Source organism: Excalfactoria chinensis, chromosome 4, assembly GCF_039878825.1.
Source record: "Excalfactoria chinensis isolate bCotChi1 chromosome 4, bCotChi1.hap2, whole genome shotgun sequence".
Taxonomy (NCBI): domain Eukaryota; kingdom Metazoa; phylum Chordata; class Aves; order Galliformes; family Phasianidae; genus Excalfactoria; species Excalfactoria chinensis.
Window position 1 is genome coordinate 23,341,655 of NC_092828.1, and position 19,720 is coordinate 23,361,374.

At 36.4% G+C, this 19,720-nt stretch overlaps 1 protein-coding gene across 2 annotated transcripts in view; it reads right to left on the minus strand.

The window, feature by feature from the left end:
* The window catches only part of GABRA4 (gamma-aminobutyric acid type A receptor subunit alpha4), a 50,213-nt gene that overhangs the window by 25,680 nt on the left and 4,813 nt on the right, over nt 1–19,720 (minus strand). For both annotated transcript variants that reach the window (XR_011903468.1, XM_072335879.1), the window contains exons 3-8: nt 13,587–13,654; nt 10,732–10,952; nt 10,547–10,629; nt 8,654–8,797; nt 7,242–7,394; nt 2,359–2,618 (exon numbers count right to left, since the gene is read on the minus strand). Coding sequence is in view for 1 of the 2 variants with exons in the window: in XM_072335879.1 (XP_072191980.1) it covers nt 2,359–2,618; nt 7,242–7,394; nt 8,654–8,797; nt 10,547–10,629; nt 10,732–10,952; nt 13,587–13,654 (929 nt within the window). In the remaining variant the exon portion in view is untranslated. The remainder of the gene's footprint in view (nt 1–2,358; nt 2,619–7,241; nt 7,395–8,653; nt 8,798–10,546; nt 10,630–10,731; nt 10,953–13,586; nt 13,655–19,720) is intronic.

Below are 19,720 nucleotides of genomic sequence, written 5' to 3' on the forward strand. Positions count from 1 at the left end.
CAGTTTTTCCTTGATCTCTAGCAATTGTGCTAAAAACAAAATTTCTAGCACAGTAGTAGCAATATAGTAAAGGCACTTGAAAACAAACAAACAAACAACAACAATAGAAAACCACAAAAACATCAGCTGGCTTGAGAAATCAAATTCTATAATGTAACTATGGAGAAAAAATGTCTAGCAATCACCTTGAGATATAATGCCTAAAGATTATATGCTATAGACTACCATCCCACATTCTTTGTGTACCACAAATTTGCAGTGAAGCAAGGATTTAACCTCTGGAAATACAGCACTGATTAGGCAGTAAACACAGAGGAAAATCAGATTCATAAAATACAAGATTCAAGATTATCCATTTAGACATAGAACAGAAATATTAATGAGAAAGACTGTATCACATATCAGATTGGAAAGCAAAGTACCAGTCACATTAGCTTCTAAAGACTTTTCTGTGAAGCAGGACACAAGGACAGAAATCATCACCTAGTCATTGAAGGCTAAATAGATTTTATAAATACATCTATTATCATCTGTTATAATGCAATTTGCTTTTCTACAGACCCAAATAAAGCCTCACTATCCCCTAAACAAACACTTATTAAAAATACTCAGAGTGTCTGAGATACTATATTAAACAGTATGCTGTATAGTCAAGATGAGCCAGATAAACTAACAGCACCAATACCTCTATGCACAAGGAGTACCACATGCTGCTATAAGCATAGTTTTTCTTATTCCTATCTCTTGCTAGCAGCAAGCAGAATGACATGTAATAAACTCCTCATGGATGCATCTATCCTTTTAAGCTGAACTGGGGGCTAGAACAACATAGCCAGAAGACTGAAAAATGTAATGATGCATGATAGAAGAGCAAAGAAGAAAAATGGAAGTGGGTGGACAGCAACTGAGGAGTGATATCAAATGGATTGGGTGGGAAAGCAAAAAGAGCAAATGAATAAGGAAAGAAACAAATGAGATGTGGAAAGACACAGAGGACAGAATTGCCAAGAGTTCATCTAAAACAGTAGTTCTTAAATCATGGCTCAGTAAAAGAAAATTACAAAACCAGTCTGATGGAAGATTGAATTATGATGCTGCTGTCAGTGTCATACTTCTTGAGTGATGCTGTCAGGAGAGCCAGTCATAACTGAGAGTTACTGGCTTGCCATATGGTGAGTGCAAGTGTGGAATGACTTTGTTAGCTATGTGTCTGATGAATAGGAGAAGGAATGCAGCAGCTAGCAAGGGAAGGGGAACCAAAAAAGGGAGGGAAGGAGAATCACCGATGAGCTCAACTGGGAGCAAGATCACACCCTTGTTAACTGGTCTGCACACTGAGGTAACTACAATGTAAGTCTCACAACCTCAGGCACTATGAGAGCTGAAAAGTGTTTTGTTAAAGAGCCCCAAAATCTTTTCAGGAGCTGAGGTGAGTTCCTGTGTGTATTCATAGGTAACATAAAAATGACATGTATGGTGCACGTAAATCTTTTATCCAGTGTTCTTTTAAAACCTCCTGAAATTGCAACTGATTAAAAAAGAAAATTCTACACAGGTGACACATGCAATGAATGGACAACAGCGGTGGCTGGGGAAATTCTGTGAGGTATAATTGCAATGCTTTAGCATATTTCAATTCATTTAAAAAAAATAATCATAAAAGATAACATGTTTATATGACATAATATCTGTATTATCTTGTAATATGCTGTAATATTTTGTCTGTATTATCAGTCCAAGCAGAATCAATACATAAAGGGAAAGAAAGTTTCCTAAAGATATCCATTCTAACTTATCCTCACCAAAACACAACAAAATACAGAAGAGAAGGCAGGTACGACAGACAGACATAACCACCTCCAATCTCTAATACTGCAGGTAAAAAAATCAAATAAAGTTTTACAGGATTTTTTTTCATTGAATATGGTGTAGCATTAGTCTTGGAAAATACTGATTTATACTTCATGCAGGAGAAAAATTTGTCTGCCAGACACTTATAACAACTCTAGATCCAAATTCTGAAGAATGAGGTGAACACCTTTTTCTGATTGCCCTGTATAGGGAACTGCTTGCCTCCAGTGTAGCTGTACCAGAGGGAATGTGAAACAGACTCTTCTGTTTCACAGTTCTGAGCAGGAGATACAAGTCTGGTGGGTCGGACCAGGATGCAGAAGAAAGCTGAGACTAATGTCAAGACCTTTATTCACTGCCCCCTCTACAAGGGATGGGAATATGCTGGAATGGCAGGGGAAGATTTTGGGCTCAGAGGAAAAAGTTAAAGGCCTGTTTTTGTTGAGAAACACAAAAAGAAAAAGAAAAATGGAAAAGATTTGTAGAAACTGAAAACTGAAGACGTACCGTATGTGTCTCTTCTGTACTTTTTTCTCTTTGCATTGGAGCAACTGGAAATTCAAGGAGGGATTTTACAGTCTTCCTTTTGGCTCTTTCCATTTGAATATTAGTAAAATAGTTGACAGCAGCAAACTCGATAAGAGCAGAAAACACAAAGGCAAAGCAGACCGCTATAAACCAGTCCATGGCAGTAGCATATGATACTTTTGGCAGTGAGTGTCTTGCACTGATGCTCAGTGTCGTCATTGTCAACACTGTGGTTATTCCTTCAAAGAAACAAAACAATAGCACTGTTGAATGCAAGTAAATCAGAGAGAGAATATAAAAGTAAACAAACAGCTTCAAACAAAGAGTTTCATATCACGTAGGAGTGATTTAAATCCCTTTCCCCCTCTGATTGTAAAATCCATTATTATGAATGAAAAAGCATTTACACTGACAAATATTATAACAGAAGTCACTCCAGTTAATGTGACACTCAATCTTGACACCAAATGGAAGAAAATAAATATCCTATTCAGTTTAAAAATATATTTATTACCAGAAATTAAATGTGAAAATCTCCAGTATTACTCCTTTAAATCAACACAGCAAATACAGTATAAGATAATGTTCTTCCAGCACTGCAAAATAATGTACTGTGTAATACTACTACCATAAGAGCAAGACTCAGATATTGCTATCAGACAGCACACCCTGTGTTGGCTTCATAAGACAATTTTAAGAACTTCTGATACTCTACACTCAGCAATCCACTCTCCATAAAAATGAACTGCTGTGTAACGCAGGAAAGAAACAACTGACACGCGGAGTAAAGATAATTCATCTCTGTTAGGTTAAGAAAAAGGAGGAAAGCCTTTCTACACATCTTATGAATACTGCATTAGATTTAAGTCATGGTAATCACCATGTACTAATGAGCAGTAGCTATACACACACAACAGGTAACCAGTTTTTAAAAGAGCCATGCCTTCATTAGATCATCTACAGTTCACACACAGAAAAGGTGGATGACTTCAATACATATTTTTTATGCCAAATTGTGTAGAATTTCCTATAACAAATTATTTTCTAAACATTTGAATGTAATTAAGTTGTTTAACAGGGTATGTTTTCAGACTGCAAGAAAAGCATAATTTTTCCTTTAATGGTTTTGGAAAGCTACCTATTACTCTGATCACACTCATAGTCCAGATACCACTAAAATATGGCAAATTTTTTTGGTGCTAAGGAAAACTCAAAGATTATGTAAACAACTCTGTTAATTAGTAAGTCATAGCCTTATCTTTTAAATCCTTCTGCTACTAGTCAACTGATTAATTTTAATTAGGATTTCATCTTCTGAAAGAACAACTTCAATTAAAGTATACATGCATGAACACTGAGCTCTCACAACACGACCACTTCACAGTGACACTTCAAGTGTAAACACTAGTTATACAAAACAAAGTATGATTATTATTTTATCTCATCCAAATTATTCTAAGAATAGTTAAAACATAAAGAATCCCATGTCTCCCAGATACAAACTACCATGTACAGATGTGAACGTTGCCCAAGTGCTACCACAGTAATCTCAAGGAAAACTGACATCTTCACCTTCATGAAAACAACACTGTACTCATACTAATTCAAGATTAAATGTATATACAGAAAAGAATTCAAAATAATTAATAGTCTATCTTCGAACAGGACCTTCATACACCATGTCTTCTAAATAGGCATATATCGTTTAGGTAACTTACCAAGAAAAAGCCTTCACCTAGATACTGTCATACAGAAAACAGGACAAAATTAAGCCAGTCTCTCCTATTAGAGCTTCTTGTTGCTATTGCTAACTTGCTTTTTAAAGATAAAGAGACAGTATCTAGTTCATAAAAGCTCAAATAGCATTTCAGAGCAAACTCAGCGGGACAAAAAACACAAAGCCTTCTTCAGTGGGAGGGTGTTGAAAAAACACACCACTAAAAATGTTTAATTCTGAGAAAAATTACAGGAAGTTATTTTATCCTGGAAGAGACACATTCCTGTTTACCTTATCCTTCCTGATTCTACCCTTATTCTCTTCAAATAGTTTGACTGAATTGTGTCTTAAAAAGACACTTACTTAAGAGATTTAAGAATAGGATGAAATTACTTGAATGACCAATGAATGGTTCACCAGATATATAGAGCAGAGGGCAGGCTGTGACAGTACTACACTGTTCATTACCCCAATCTTTCTCAGTTTTTTCCTGCTAAACCACTCCTCTGAGAGACTTGCAGTTGCCACTGCAGTTGTTTCTAGCTATGTGCCAAGGACAAGAAATTAAGTTCTGGTAAAAACCTGTGTGTGTGTATAGATATACATACACACACACAGGTTTTTACCAGAACTTAATTTCCTGCCCCTGCATGTGTATATATGTATGTATGTATATACATATACACATACACATATAGACATGTGATCTGTAAATATCCAGAGTGAAATACTTGCAAGCTTCAGATCAGAAATACAAGCAATCATGAAATAATATATATTTTAAGAGTGTTTTGCTATAAATATATATATATATATATTAAAAACCTGATTGGAAAAGAAAATTCTCTCCCTTTATCCCTAGTCTTCCACAATCATCAGATCCAAATGTTTATAGCTCTTACTGGAGTACATTAGTAAGCTTTATTAAACTATTAAAAATTTCCACACCAGAGCACCACTACTTCACATATAATTCCACAAACAAGTCCAGCTAATATGCAATAAGCCAATGCAATGTCCTCAAACCTCCCAGTTCATCCATGCCTTCTCTGGCTCACTTTGCAGCACTGTTACCTAGCTTTTTGGGGCTATAGTGGTCTCAAGATTCACAAAAGAACCTGAAGGACATATACTGCAGTTCCATGCATACTTCATCAGACCACTCAGCACTCATATGCTAAAACTGGAAGAGAAGTGTGTCATATGGTTGTAGGTAAGTCAAATGACTGAACACAGATTCATTACTAGAATTTAGTTGCATGTCCAATCCCTCCCCATTTTATTTTATTTTAAATATGGATACAAGACAACAAAAGGTCACACTATTTTTGAAAAAAAATGTCCTGGAAAACAGCTCCCAGCAAGACACCCTTACATCAGGGATACATAAAAACAACAGCTCACCAGCAAGACAAACTCTTCAGGAATCATACAACAGGCTTGTAAGCAAGACACTAAGCATGTGTTCTATTCAAGCGGCATACTAGAGTTACTTAAAAAGACAGATGTTCTCTGAATGCTATCTCCCAGCCACACGCTGTTAACTTGTTAAACATTCAGAATATATTGCAAAACCAAATTATGTCTTTGTTCCATCTAAAAAGCATTCATAGTGCATCATGTTCAAAATCTTTTTCATAGTAACAGACATCTTGACAGGCAGAAACTCCCTTGATTGTTTCTTGTGTGTCCTTCCCCTGTTATCTTTGCCAAGTTCTTTCCAATCATGCATTGTCCAATGGAAACATCTTTTGTTTAGCCTCTTCTGACAGTTCCTCTGGAAAGTCAGTATCACAGCAGATACTGTGGCCTCATTTCTAACTCTTGCCTGCAACATTTCTATCTTAAAATTACCTTTAGAAAACAGGGTCCCTTTTGGCATTTGTCAGAAAACTTTCTAAAAGTACTTATTGCCATACTGTAAGACATTTCTTTCCAAAGGCATACTAGAAATTAAATGTAAATTAGTGGATGGCCAAACTTTATTATTATTTGTTCCCAGCTCCTCATATGGATATACTGACACATATTTCTTCTATTGCTGTGTAATTTGTGCATTTTCATTACCACATTTTGTCTACAAATACAGATTCTACTTTTCCGGTTTTGGCTACACACTACTTAAAAAGTACCATTATTCAACATTACTGGAAAGACATATATCCGGAAAACAAGTATGTTGTTTCATATTTCTCTTATAACTAATGATTATTCTTGTCTAATTTGTGATACGAAACAGTAAAGTAAGGCTTTATTTACATGTTTGGGTGAGCCATCATGTAGAAACATTAATTCTTGTCACTCTTTCCAGCACCTAACTATAGCAAAGCTTTGTTGTAGAACATTCTTTTCTTGATTAATCTGGCTTTCTACTAGAGTATATTATAAAGTCAAGACATTTCTCTATGAAGACTGCTCTTAAAAATGTTTTTGTCTTATTCCTTAGTTAGGAACCATATTCCCATTTAATTCCCTTAATTACTAACACTTTGTCTTCCATTTTTTAAGCTTTCAAAATTTTTATTTTCAGTGTTTACTGTAGCATCACATTTAAACTGTATTTTGATGAGTTCACTTTTAATATCTTGCAGTCATTTTTCTTTGTTAACTCATTTTCATAACGGTAATAGTAGATAGAAGAGAAGATTACTAAACATGAAATTACATCTAAACTTCACCCATTGCAAGCTTCCACTGATGGCATAGCTATGTAGATATCCAAATCTCTCACATTCCCAACCAAGTTATTTTAAAATGATTTTAGAAAGCATGCATTCAAGTCTTGCACTACTGCTCACTGAAGGATAAAACCCGTCTGTATACAGACTAAGGACTACACTGGATTACCTCAGGCCAGGTCTTCTCAGTCTGCCACCCCAATCACCTAAAATCCTCGCAAATGAACACTCTCTTGCCACAGGCAACCAGGTTATGCTTCTGGATAAATATTCCAAACTTCTTTTGATTCCAAGGTCTCACAAACTACTTTCTTTACATGTTGATAGTAACATTTCTTCTGAGTTTACCTTATGTCCTTCATCTACACTAATACAGAGGCAGGATACCTGTGACCTTAAAAAGCCTATTCTAGAGAAAATAATTAAATGAGAAAGCACTATAAAAAGTGAAAAACTGAAATAATTACCAAACACAGTTCTAGCTGGTACAGATTCCTTATTTATCCAAAATGAAACTTGAGAAAGAATCACCGTCATAATGCATGGGATATACGTCTGAATCATAAAATAACCCATTTTCCGTCTGAGGTGGAAATAAACTGTCATAACAACATATTCACCTAAAAAAAAAAGAAAAGAAAAAGTATTTTTCTGACTACACAATTTTTTTCAATGTCACATATTAACTGTTTTAGACTATCAGCTAGGATTCTTTAAGATTCATACAAAATACTTAACACGCATAAAAAGAAAGGCATCTTATGAGACAAGAACAAAAGTAAGTTTCAAGCAAAAAATGTTGGAAATAGAAGATCCTTATAGTGTCATTCTTAAAATGTTATCAAAACCATTATAAATGTATAGCTAAGTCTGGGTCACTTTTCGTAGTCAAGTATGATTTAAAAATTCTTTCAGAATCTGCTGAAGAGAATAGTCTAATTTGTTTATCAGCACCACTATAATAATGAGATAAATGCAAAAGTCATTAACAATAATTAAAAATAGTGTAAGTTTAGATGTAGTATCATTACTCAAACAAAACAACTACATTTTCAGTACAAATGGAGTAAACTATCTAAACAGTAATAATACAAGAAGAATTTTGTAGGGATAGTAGGGAAACCAGGTCATTAACTCACAATAACTGATATGTGAGCAGATCAGGTACTACAGTACTGCAAAATACTCTTTTATCATTAAGGAAAATATCCACAAAGCAAATATATGTGTTGTACTGCTCGATCTGTTTAACTGTGACATCTTACAATTCCCAAACTTGCTGATGTTTAAAAAAATGATTCCAATTTTTAAAAATATTTTGGGAGTATGCTTTCTTATCAGCAAACTGCTCATAAGTGATACTTCACTTATGCCCATAGTTGCCATTTGTTCTGTAAGAAGTAAGGCAAATCAGCAAAATATCTATTGTGACTAATGCATTCATGCCTAAGCTTATCTGACTAGAGGGTTTTTAATGGTTTTAATAACCCATTCTGTATGCTCTACTTTTATCCTGAGCTGTTTGTACCACCAAACAAAGGAAGTCTTTTGCACATAATGTGGCTACAGTGCTGAGAAATTACTTCCTCAACCAGGCATCCTCTTGACTCTTCAAACTGCATTTTAAGCAGTGATTAAATACTCATTTTGTCCCTCGGAGTAATGATCTGATTCTAGATTTTTGAAAGACCTTTGCAATCTACAGTAATGAATCTGCAAATGTAAATATGAAGGACAGAAACCTAATTCATATCTACGCTATCAGCTCCTAGTATATAGTCTATGACATTCAGTAAAATACCTTACATAAAAGAAAGAAAAAAAGTAGTATTACAGGGTTAGTTTGACTCCAATCGACTTTTACTGATGAAATTTGTACCTGTAATAGATTTAATGGTTTCACTGGATACTGTATGCCCTAGCAGGTCATACTGAACTAAACTGGAAGACTCCTCAGGAACTTCCACCGACTTCTCAGGTCCTTTTGTCCAGGTATAAATCATTTCACTCTTTGGATATGCATCTACAACACAGCACCAGTTTGCATAAATAGGAAGCAACTTCTTATACCTTACTAATGCCACCCCCCCCCCCCCCCCCCCCCCCACACACACACACCCAAATCTACCAAAATGAAACAGTAAGACTCACAGTAACAACTTTAGAAGACAGCCTCTGCGTTACCCCCCAAAAACAGAGCTAAGGTAGTATATCAAGCATTATACACAAATTAACTTCATATTTGAGCATGAAGTCTACACACTACTTCAATCTATATCAGCCCTTAGTAAACATGGGCAGGTTATCTTTAAGGTATTTTAGAAATTTCTATCCAAAATTTTAACATTAAAATATACCGATATCTAAAGATAGCATGATAAGGAGGATACATTTTGGAGATGAAGTGCACATTTCTTTACATGAAATAATGATTAGTCTAAAAGCAGAAATTTAATTTCTTCTGCCAGAAACCAGAGGTCAGTAAAAGATTCAAAGCAGCCCAGAAATAAGCACACCCAAAGAAATATTGTAACATTTAATACAAAAGACATAGAGCTAAAATTCAATCCCTACACAGCCCAAACTCCTGTTAAAATTAAATTAAACCAATCTTGCATTTGAAATTGCTACCTCATGTTTCAATGAAAAATATACCAGATTAGTGTCAAACACAATTTCTACTGATTTGTGATTCTGCCTTAAGAAATATGCCAGTGGAGAAGACCCCACTAGTGAAGCTTCCCTAGTGTACATCTGATACCAAAGCCAGTTCTAGCAGGACCTAGTTTCTAATCTCATTATAACTGGGAAGAAAAGCCCTAACAGAGAAGCATCCTTAATATCCTCCTTTTGCTTGGCTCTTGAGCTGTATAACTTAAATGCATAAGCTAAGGGGATGAGAAGCTTCCAGCAACCTCTAACTTCAGAAATCAGGGGTCAAGGAAAACAGATTACTGTCCAGCCACTGATGACATCACAGTTAAAAGCTGAAGCCAGTGACCAAGAAGGTTTACAAGAGTGACAGGACAGAAAATGAAGCACATCAATCATTCTCAGGTGGTCGCAGCAATCTCTGCTGTGGATTAAAATCAGGGACTCATTACTACCTTCCTCTGTTGCAAAAACATTACTTCTAGCAAAAGTAGCAAAAACTATAGGATTTTGGATAACTTCCACACTTCAAAGCAGAAAAGGACAGTCATCTGCACTGCACTAAGACTTCTCTCACCAGTCTAAAAACTATCTAGCCAGCCTGTAGTTGTCATGTAGACTCCCTTTATAGGCCAGGAGATAGGACATAAGACAAAAAAGATCAGATCTTCACACTTCACACAAAACCTATCTCAGGACACGAGCCTGACTCCACTGACTGTAAAGAAAGCCAAACAACCAGCTTCCCCAGGCACCTTTTACCTGACTGCAGTAAGCTGAGATGTATCCCACCCTCTTCTGCAGAATATCTCTCACTTCACTGAGTGTTCAGTTCATCCCTAGGAACCAAGAAAAACTATATACTTCAAAAAACAGTAGTGTCAGTAGTGTAGCCAGCAGAACGATGGGTTTAAAACAGTATCTGAATCACTGTCCACTTTTCAGTTCTCTGAATGGGTTTTTCAGGTCCTAAATAAAATTCCCAAGGAACTTAACAGGAGTTTTGTCTGCATATGGATTGCATATCACAACTAATACTCAGAAAAGGCAGTAATTTCTCAAAATCTACTTCTACTGTTTAAATTCTGTAGTTACAAGAAATTTCATAATCGTAACTTACAACTCCCAAATTTGAGAGGACAAGCATGACCATCCATGGGAAAATCCACTAATCTCATGGGACACTCTGCACTTATTGTAAGCCTATAATGGAACAAATTAAATAGTCTCTGGTTGCCATTTTGTCTAGGCATCATAACTTTTGCATACAGTAATTGTAATAAACTGAAAAAACAAGCTAGATACCTCATTGTATACAAGATAGTGCCATTCCTCATTATTCTGAAGAGTTTATTTGGGGCCGTCATGTTGTGTGCAACAGACTTTTTCCCATTCCTGAAGAAAGTGTCAGGAGTCCACACCTTCGAGACCATCAAGTTGTTAAGTCTTAAAATTTCAATAGGGCCATCATACTTTAATCTTTTGTCTACCCACGTCTGACGGAAGAAGACATCCATTGTATACTCCTGTATTTTGCAGAAAAATTGCAGAAAGACAAAGATTACATCTGCTTGTATAAGTATTGTACTGGAAAAAAAAAAAAAAAAAAAAAAAAAAAAAAGACAAAAAAAAGACAAAAAGAAATCCCTCAGGAGCAAATAAATTAGTAGTAAAGAAAACGCTAAGTCCACTACACAAACATATTATCACCAATTAAATAGTGTCATGTACTCCTTAATAACTTAATTTCCCACGTTAGTCATATCGATAAATTGATACATGTGTTTAATCATTAAGAATAATTAATCTAATTAGATTGCAGGAAGCAGGCAGTTTAATTTGTAGTCAAGTATATAACTGGAAACAAAATGATCTGTAACAACAAATGTGAGTGCATTTTTAAAGATAAGATAGCCAACACTGAAAAAAAAAAAAAAATAATTAAATAGATAAATTATCAGGACAAATGATTACTTCCACTTCAAAGCCAAAAATAAAGGAAACTTAACTTCAATGGATCAAAAGTAAACTTTTAATAGAGGAAAGCTAAACATTTCCTTTGTCCTGTCCACAAAACACATATAATAAGCTATACGCAGTCTTGCAAAAATGCACATTTATTTTTAACTACTATTCCATTCAATTCCTTAGAACAGTCATTCAAGTACTCCAAAGGAAACATGTAAACTGCAGAACTGCAGACACAAGCACATCATGAGAAATCACATGCAAATTAATTGACAAAGAAATGTATTTCATATCTTGGGAAGTTAAAGCATTTTAAAACAATTACAGAAACAATTACATGTTATTGGAAAAGGTAGCACAGGAAACTTCAGTTCTTTGTAACTTGAAGCTGCATCTTTGTGTTAAGCCAAATAATGCTTTTCTATTCATACGGACATGGATGCATCTCAACAAACGCAACTGCTACTAAGTATCCTTACTTTCCCATGGCCTTGACTATCCTGTCACACTATGCTTTATTATCTCCCACTCTTACATATATTGTGGCAGTACTAAGGATGGTTACCAGACATCTTGCTGGCCTGTTGCCACTGGCACCTGCTGGGGATGATCCCATGGCAGACGCTACACCAGTCAACCACCACTAGTACTGAGATACTGGCAGAGACTGACCAGACACCTTCTCCTGATAACATGAATACCTCTCTATTAAACTGATAAATGTTAACTTTCCTCTGTGTACTTTCTTTGGGACTGGTAAGTTTTGAGCAGAAGTGCTGACACTTTTGCATCGCAATAGTGAAATCTATGAGAAGCCTCTCTTCTTTGTCATTTCTTGCTAGTAACTTGTAACTTGCAGTAGCTGTTTCTGTTATAAGCATGCACGTGACAGATTTTTGTAAAATGAGAGTTCAACCTTTTTCATAACTGAGTTAACTCTCACACTCCACACTTTCAACAAGGTTTATGAATGCAGTTGCATTCACATCATAATGGATAAAATCATTCCAAAACCAATTCCAGGATCCCTGAACAGCCTTCTAATCAATCCCTAACGACAAAAGGGGAACATCTGCTGTAAATTCTCTTTTTGCCTGTTCCTTAACTACCTTCATTTCTTGTTTTCACTCCTGCCTTTTCCAAGGTAACCAATAATTTCTCACGAGGCAGCACATAAAATGCTTCACTGCAGCCCTCAATTTAGAGTGGAGGCACACATTATCAGACTTCTTATTCCAGATTCTTGTACCCTTTGTCACACTGAACAGCATCATACTGTGCATAACAACCACTGAAGGTATAAGATGCAATTCCACACAAGCCTAGCATAGGGACCTAGCCCCTGAATAAGAATATATTGTTGTTGCATACCTTTCCCCAGGATAGAACCAATCAGGCACACCAGAAAGTGCAGGATAGCAACATGTATGAAGAAAGTTATTGCCATGAAATTGCCTTTCCCTTAAAAAAAGAAGTATAAACATATAATGCACATAGGGCTCTGTTACTTCCACGTTTTGTATAAAAAAATCCAAGAAATGAGAAACTGTTGTGTGATTTAAGGGTATGCTGTAGGTACACTGCAGTCCATTTGACCCTGAATGCAGTTGCCTTTCAGGTACAAGTAACAGTACATGCAAATGTAATGTTTGTCTTCAGTGAATAGTTCATGCATGTCATTTTGACATTTGATTTCTGCAGACAGTTATGAAAACTCCTGTCAGTCAAAAGTTTGCTGAAATTGATGCTAAAAGTGGCCCAAAGACCAACAAAGGGAATTCATCTGAAATGAAAATGTCAACAAGTATTTGTGAAATAATGTCATTACTATTCACTTGAGAATAACATGCATTTGAGAAGGGAAAGGCAATTTCAAAGACATTACTTTTTTTTTCCCAACAGTATGCTTACTGAGATGCTCCCCACAAGGCCTGATTCTGTTTCTACACCACAAAAATCTGTTTTAAATCCTGGGAAGTAATTTTCTTAAACCAGACAAAAAACAGCACATGTGAGACCAGAATCAGGCCTGCTGTATCTAATTATAAGATATAAATTAAGCTGTTACTAATCTTGTCTACTTTGTATGATTGACAGAACAGTACAGAGACATGAATTAAGCAACCACTCCTTACTGCAGTTAATGGTTTCTCAGAAACAGGAAATGGCATTTTAATCCCAGCAATACATACCATTTCTACATCAGAAACAGGTCCAAAACTGGTGACATATATATCTGTTTTGACTTCAGTAACAGGACCTAATATATGAAAAGCGAGCAAGAAAATGTGAATTTTGTAGGTCAACAATAGTCATAAGTGATCCTGGCATGTGAACAGTTATTGCTTTGAGGGTTCTGTGGACAAACAAGAGCAAAATGCAAATACAGGTATTTCAGATATGTCTCTAATAACAAGCACAACTCAACTGTCTTCACCTCACAAGTAAATCAAAGGCATGCAAATTCCCACTTAGAAAACCAGCATTGACTCAGTAGATAAGAAAACAGGTACCAACAAATTGAAAGGCTTATAGAAAACACCATGCTGATTAACAACAAGTACATAATTCAAGAAATCCACATTCCCCAAGGTCTCTGTTGTTACCATTCAGTTATAACCAGATTACAGATATTACTGCGCTACATATTAGGCAATTTAGCAGGTTCAAGAGATGCATTCACATCCAAATAAGTAGTTAAGTAATTTAATACTGACAAACAAAGTAAGAATTGGGTATCTTAGTATTCTGGGGGATCTGAACTTAGGTCCATATGCTACTACATAGCCAGTCTTGCAAGAGCTGCTGTTATTTATGACAGTGCACCAAAGTATTCAATATTCACAGCTAGGAATAGCAAGCAGCCATCAGAGAAAGCAATTTCATATCAACATGATCAGTTCCTCCAAGACAGGATAAAGCAACCTCAAATACAGGAGTGGCATCGCTCTATAGCTGGGAATTGTAGCGTTTTCTGTAAGTACACATGCAAGATTTATATCAGGTCCCAGTGTAAAAGTCTAGAAAGCTGCTAATTATTAACAATTATAGTTATAATTCTGTGATCAAAGCATTACCTAATGGCTTCATTGGAGTAGCGAACATACATCACAAATATATGAAAATCCGCTGGTTTTCTTACCAAACAGTATCTGTTTGAAAACACAGTGTAATCTACAAATTCACAACCACAGTTTCTCTCCTGAAACCCAAAGAAGATAAGTGCCTCAAGTATGTTAATTCAGGATTTATTATAGTATTTGGAATCCAAAAATAAAAAGAGGAAAGACTTAAGAAAAGTAAAAGCTGAAGAATTTACGCCTCTGAAAAGAAAAAATAATAATAATTGCTATTCGCAGATAACATCATTTTTCATTGAATGTTAAGAGGAGAGAAATAAATATGCAACTGGAAAACAGGGAAGCTATATTTCGTGCATCCAGAAAAAGTGTCAAACTGTGAACAGAAAGTAAAAGAAAACCATAAAAAATCATTTCACTGAGCAGTTTGCAAGTTATGTATAGAAGAACAGCTAAGAACTTTTCAGCTAAATGTCAAGAAACAGACTCTTTAATGGAAGCTAACAGTTTTACAGAGAGACATTTTTTCAAGATAAAACATAAAGGAAAAATCACCCTACAACAGTTGGCAGCTCAGTGGTCCCTGGAAAGTTGGATCCTTCATCACGTCTGTCTCAAAGAGGCTTTAAGAATTTCCCAAGTTTGAGATAACACGCTCTCATAACATTCTGCTCTTCTAAACATGCCAAATGGAATCTTCTCCCCTTTCTACAAAAAGTTAAGTGCTCATCAGAGCACAGAAATCCATGAGTGCTTGGACGACTCATGTCACTGACAATGTAGTCCAATTAAATTTCCTGAAAATAATTATTTCATCAGAGCTCCAAGAGATAAGGAAAAAACTCAGATAATATTAGCAAAAACAAAAACAAAAAAACAACTGTCTATATCAGAAGTGAAAAAATTCACCTGCAGGATTAAAAAACAGGGAAGAAAAGCCCAATCATACTTGCAAGTAGAAACACAAGCAATCCAAATGTATCTGACTGCCCATAATCACCACACTATCATTTATCTAGGGTAAATTACATGCAATACATATATATACACACAATATCCATTCATTTAATCTGGTGAAGTCAAAATGTTTTTGAAATCAAAATTCTATAGAAATGACATACATTATTCTATATTGCTCAAGTCTTTTGTTACCCAACAATTAAAAAAAAAAATACTGAAAGTTACACTCTTAGAACAAAAATCACCTTTAGTAAATTTCTTCTATGTTATCTTCTCTTTTTCTTCTTACCTCACAGCACACTGTAATTTTACAATTGTATCAAACTGAGCAAAAGGGCAAATTTTTCCCATAGGCAGGAACTGGTATTCCTCAATGACTGACTTCATTTGTTTTATCACAGTACAGCTTCACAGGAAATAAGCATTCAGCCTTTTTGCAACTTTATTTTTCAGGTTTCTTGCAAAGAAGGTAAGTTCTAAAATCAGGAAATTAATCTCAAAAATATGCAAGCTTATGATTTCATGCTATTAGGAATCTGGTCATAGCAACATGGGACTAAAACTGTGCTTGTAGTAACTGCTATTCTGCTCTCAAACTTGTATTTACAAGTGGGATCCATGAGACAGAAGGAAGTAGGACAGACAACAAAGCCACAAGATAAGGCTGAAACTAAAGTTTACCTTGCTCCCCTGACACAATGGCATTATGGTGACAAACAAATGTTAAAAGCAAGTTTTAGGCCTCTAGATAATGGCAGATGAACAAGGATCTGCATACATTTTAAGCATCAGAACAGAAGAAACAATATCTACGTATTACAGGTGTGAAAATCCTTTCATTAAACCCAAAACTGTGGTAAAATGTTAAAATGTTTGGTAGGAGAAAATAAAACTGCAAGGCACAGTGGAAGCTAATTATTCCCCTAATGCTTTTCCTCCAATCTGCAGCCCTGACGTGCTCCACATCTTCCACCCACACAGTTAGTCCACAACTGTTAAGGCCAAACACTGGATTTTCTAGAGCATCCCAGCACTCAAGGCCAAGCCAAGAGCATTCATGGTGATACCAGAACCTATCCTCTATTCCCTTCATTGTAGAACAGAACATACTAACTCCAATTGCGAACTATAGTGGGGGTAGAAAGAGTGAGTCATGTCTTTTTGTCTTTTTTAATTATTATTAATTATGGGAATTCCTGTCAACAAAGAGGTGATTTGCAGTCACCTATCCTACTTTTACTAGCAATTCATGCAGCCTTCCAAAATAAGCATGTTGCACCACTTAATCAATTCAGGCTGTGGAAGCAGAGGAACCTATTAGAAAACTTAACCTTCTACAGCTGGCAGTAAAATGCAGGGCAATCAACTTTAAATATGACCACTTGTACTTCCCCCTCAATGGATGTTCAGAAAGCATCTAACTACCATAAATCTTCAGGAATGCTGAAGAACTATTTTTAACATACTGGTGTGTATTTTTATGTCAATGAAATAGGAGGAGAGTCCTACACACTGCAGTGGGAACAGTTAAGTCTGAATCACAGCCTGAAAGATAATATACTTTAAAGAAGCTTGGGTAGAATTAAAAGCAACCCCTGCAAAAAGCCAGAATAGTTCACTGCTTGATAGAGATGCTACATTTGGGCTGCAGAAGTGATGCCAGGCCCTAACCCTGTGAAGAGGAACATAAGACAGCTCTCCCATGCATTTGATGCCAACATATGGGTTGAACTGCAGCAGAGCTCCCAGTAAAAGACTTCGGACTCCATTATCCATTCGTCTCCATAGGCAACTGTCACCACAGAGATTTCTGCTGTATGTAAACAGTCAAATCCTGCACATACTCACTGCAGATTGGAGATTTTGCCATCAAGAGTCACACAAGCAACTGCAAACCTTAGCAAACAAGTCTGTACAAAGGTTTTCAACGTACAAAGTACAATTTAAATGCTAAGTGTGGTTACTGTCACTGCTATGAGATCAGTCTCAGGATACGTGGAATTACATTACATCACTTCCCACATCTACATAGGAAAAAAAAAGAAAAAAAACAGTCTGTGAATGATTTGGTCCTTTCTTTTCAAATTTTTGCCTGTTGCATAAAAAGCAATTGTATGAAGCATGTTCTCTTGTTTAATTCCATAGCAGATGACATCTGCTACATGTGAAACTTCTCCTTGGAACATAGAACTGGGTAGATCGTTTCTTAAAATGAATATGGAATTCAAGGACTAGGACTACATTCTTTATCCAGAGGTAAATACATTGAATGCAACAGCACACAGCAATTTTTACATACCTCCACTACCATGTCTGAACCTCGAAAAGGGAAAAACATAACTCCAGAAATGAGGAGAATGCTCTGTTTCTTTGTCTGTTCAGCAGATACTCTCTGCTGAGACAGCCAACAAGGCTGACACTGGTGCCAGTTTTCACAGCGTGGGCACCTGTCTACTAAGAACTGGACCAAGAATATCAGCTAATTTTATATAGGTCACTGAACAACAGACAGATGGTAATGACTTCAAGCATTATGAACCTGGGCCAAATTCAAACTGGTCAACTACAGGTATATAACACCATATCCTGTTAACAAGGCTTTGAATCATCAGCTGAAGAAGACTGGACATATGCCCGAGAAAAAAAAAAAAAAAGGAAAAAAAAAAAAAGATCACCTTCACTTTATGATGCTCTCAGCCAGTCCATTTGTAATCTAAAAAAAATAACAACAATTACAAAATCTATTATGCTGGACAATGGAATCTTGCAGGTATGTATGAGGTTTTTAATAAGAGAAGATAATAACGTAGATACTCTTCTGTTCTCTAAATAGAAAATTGCCTGTCCTCTTCACATTTATTCTGCATCTATTTCCTGACTACAGTCACTCCTCTGGACTTGACAGGAAATGAAACCTCAGAAACATTCATAAGCTGAACACTGCACAGCCTAGAAGAGGCAGAGATACTCTCTCACAGTTTTCTTAAGGGAGACAGTGGCCAACATATTTAATTCTACCAGGTATCCTGCAGCAATTTCACAGTTATGAGATCAAGAGAAAGAAGAAGGAAAATAGAGCGTAAATGAACATGGTCCTGTTCCTTCTACTCATGAGCCAGTATGCACAGCAACTTCTGAACACAAAGCTGAAGTGCAATTACCACTTCAGTAGCTGACACTGAGACTCCATGCCAGACGGTACTTCACAAAAACGAGCAGAACCAAGTAGAAAGAGCTCCAGTCTTCACTGACTGATGGGTGATACAGCTGGGCTCAGAAGGGATTGTTAAGACCTAACATCAGAAGGTTTCTCAGTCAACCTAAGAGTCTTGAACAGAAGACATGCCATACATCTTCTTTCTTTAATCTTACAGAAAAACAAAATTCCCAAGATCAGAGGTACACATTAGAATTAGCAGATACACAGGCATGGCAAGGGATGCTCTTCTAACTTGCCACAGTAGCCTCATTCCTCCTTGGTTTGCTAAATGAAGTGTAATGAGTTAGCATATCATTTAAGTTTAAAAAAAATATCATAATATTTTAAATTTATAATCTCAATAAGTAATACCTCCGTTCTACCCAGCAATGGTGAGGCCACACATTTAGTACTGTGTCCAGCTCTCTGTCCCCCATTATAAGAGAGACCTGGATATATTGGAAAGAGTCCAGCAAAGGGCCAACAAGATGACAAAGGGCCTGCAGCACCTCTCACATAAGGAGAGGCTGATAGAGAAAATGGACTGTTCAACTTGGAGAAGAGGAGGCTCAGGAGCTTCTCATTAATGTCCATAAATACCTGAATGGAGGATTCAAGGATGATGAAGCCAAGATCATTTTAGTGGTGGCCAGTGCCAGGACAGAAGGTATTGCAAATAAACTGGAACACAGAAGGTTCTCTCTGAACACCAGGAAGCACTTCTGTGCTTTGCATGTGATGGAGCACTGGTACAGCCTGCCCAGAGAGGCTGCAGAGTCTCCTCCTTGGAAATCTTCATAAGCCACTTGGATGTGGTTCTGGGCATCCTGCTCTGGTACCCTTGTTGGAGCTGGATCTGGGCCTGATGGACCCAAAGGGCCCTGTCAACCTCAGCCACTCTGTATTTCCATGATCCAGCAGATGTTCTAATTGGATCTCATGGGCTCTCGCTTCTGTCAGTTCCTCATGTAAGGTCTAAAACCATAGAAGTGTTAAAATGGCAAATCAGATTCAGACCATTTATTTCAGGTGAATACTACTCCTTTATTAAAAAGTTGACTGAAGTTCTAAAACTAACCATTTTGAA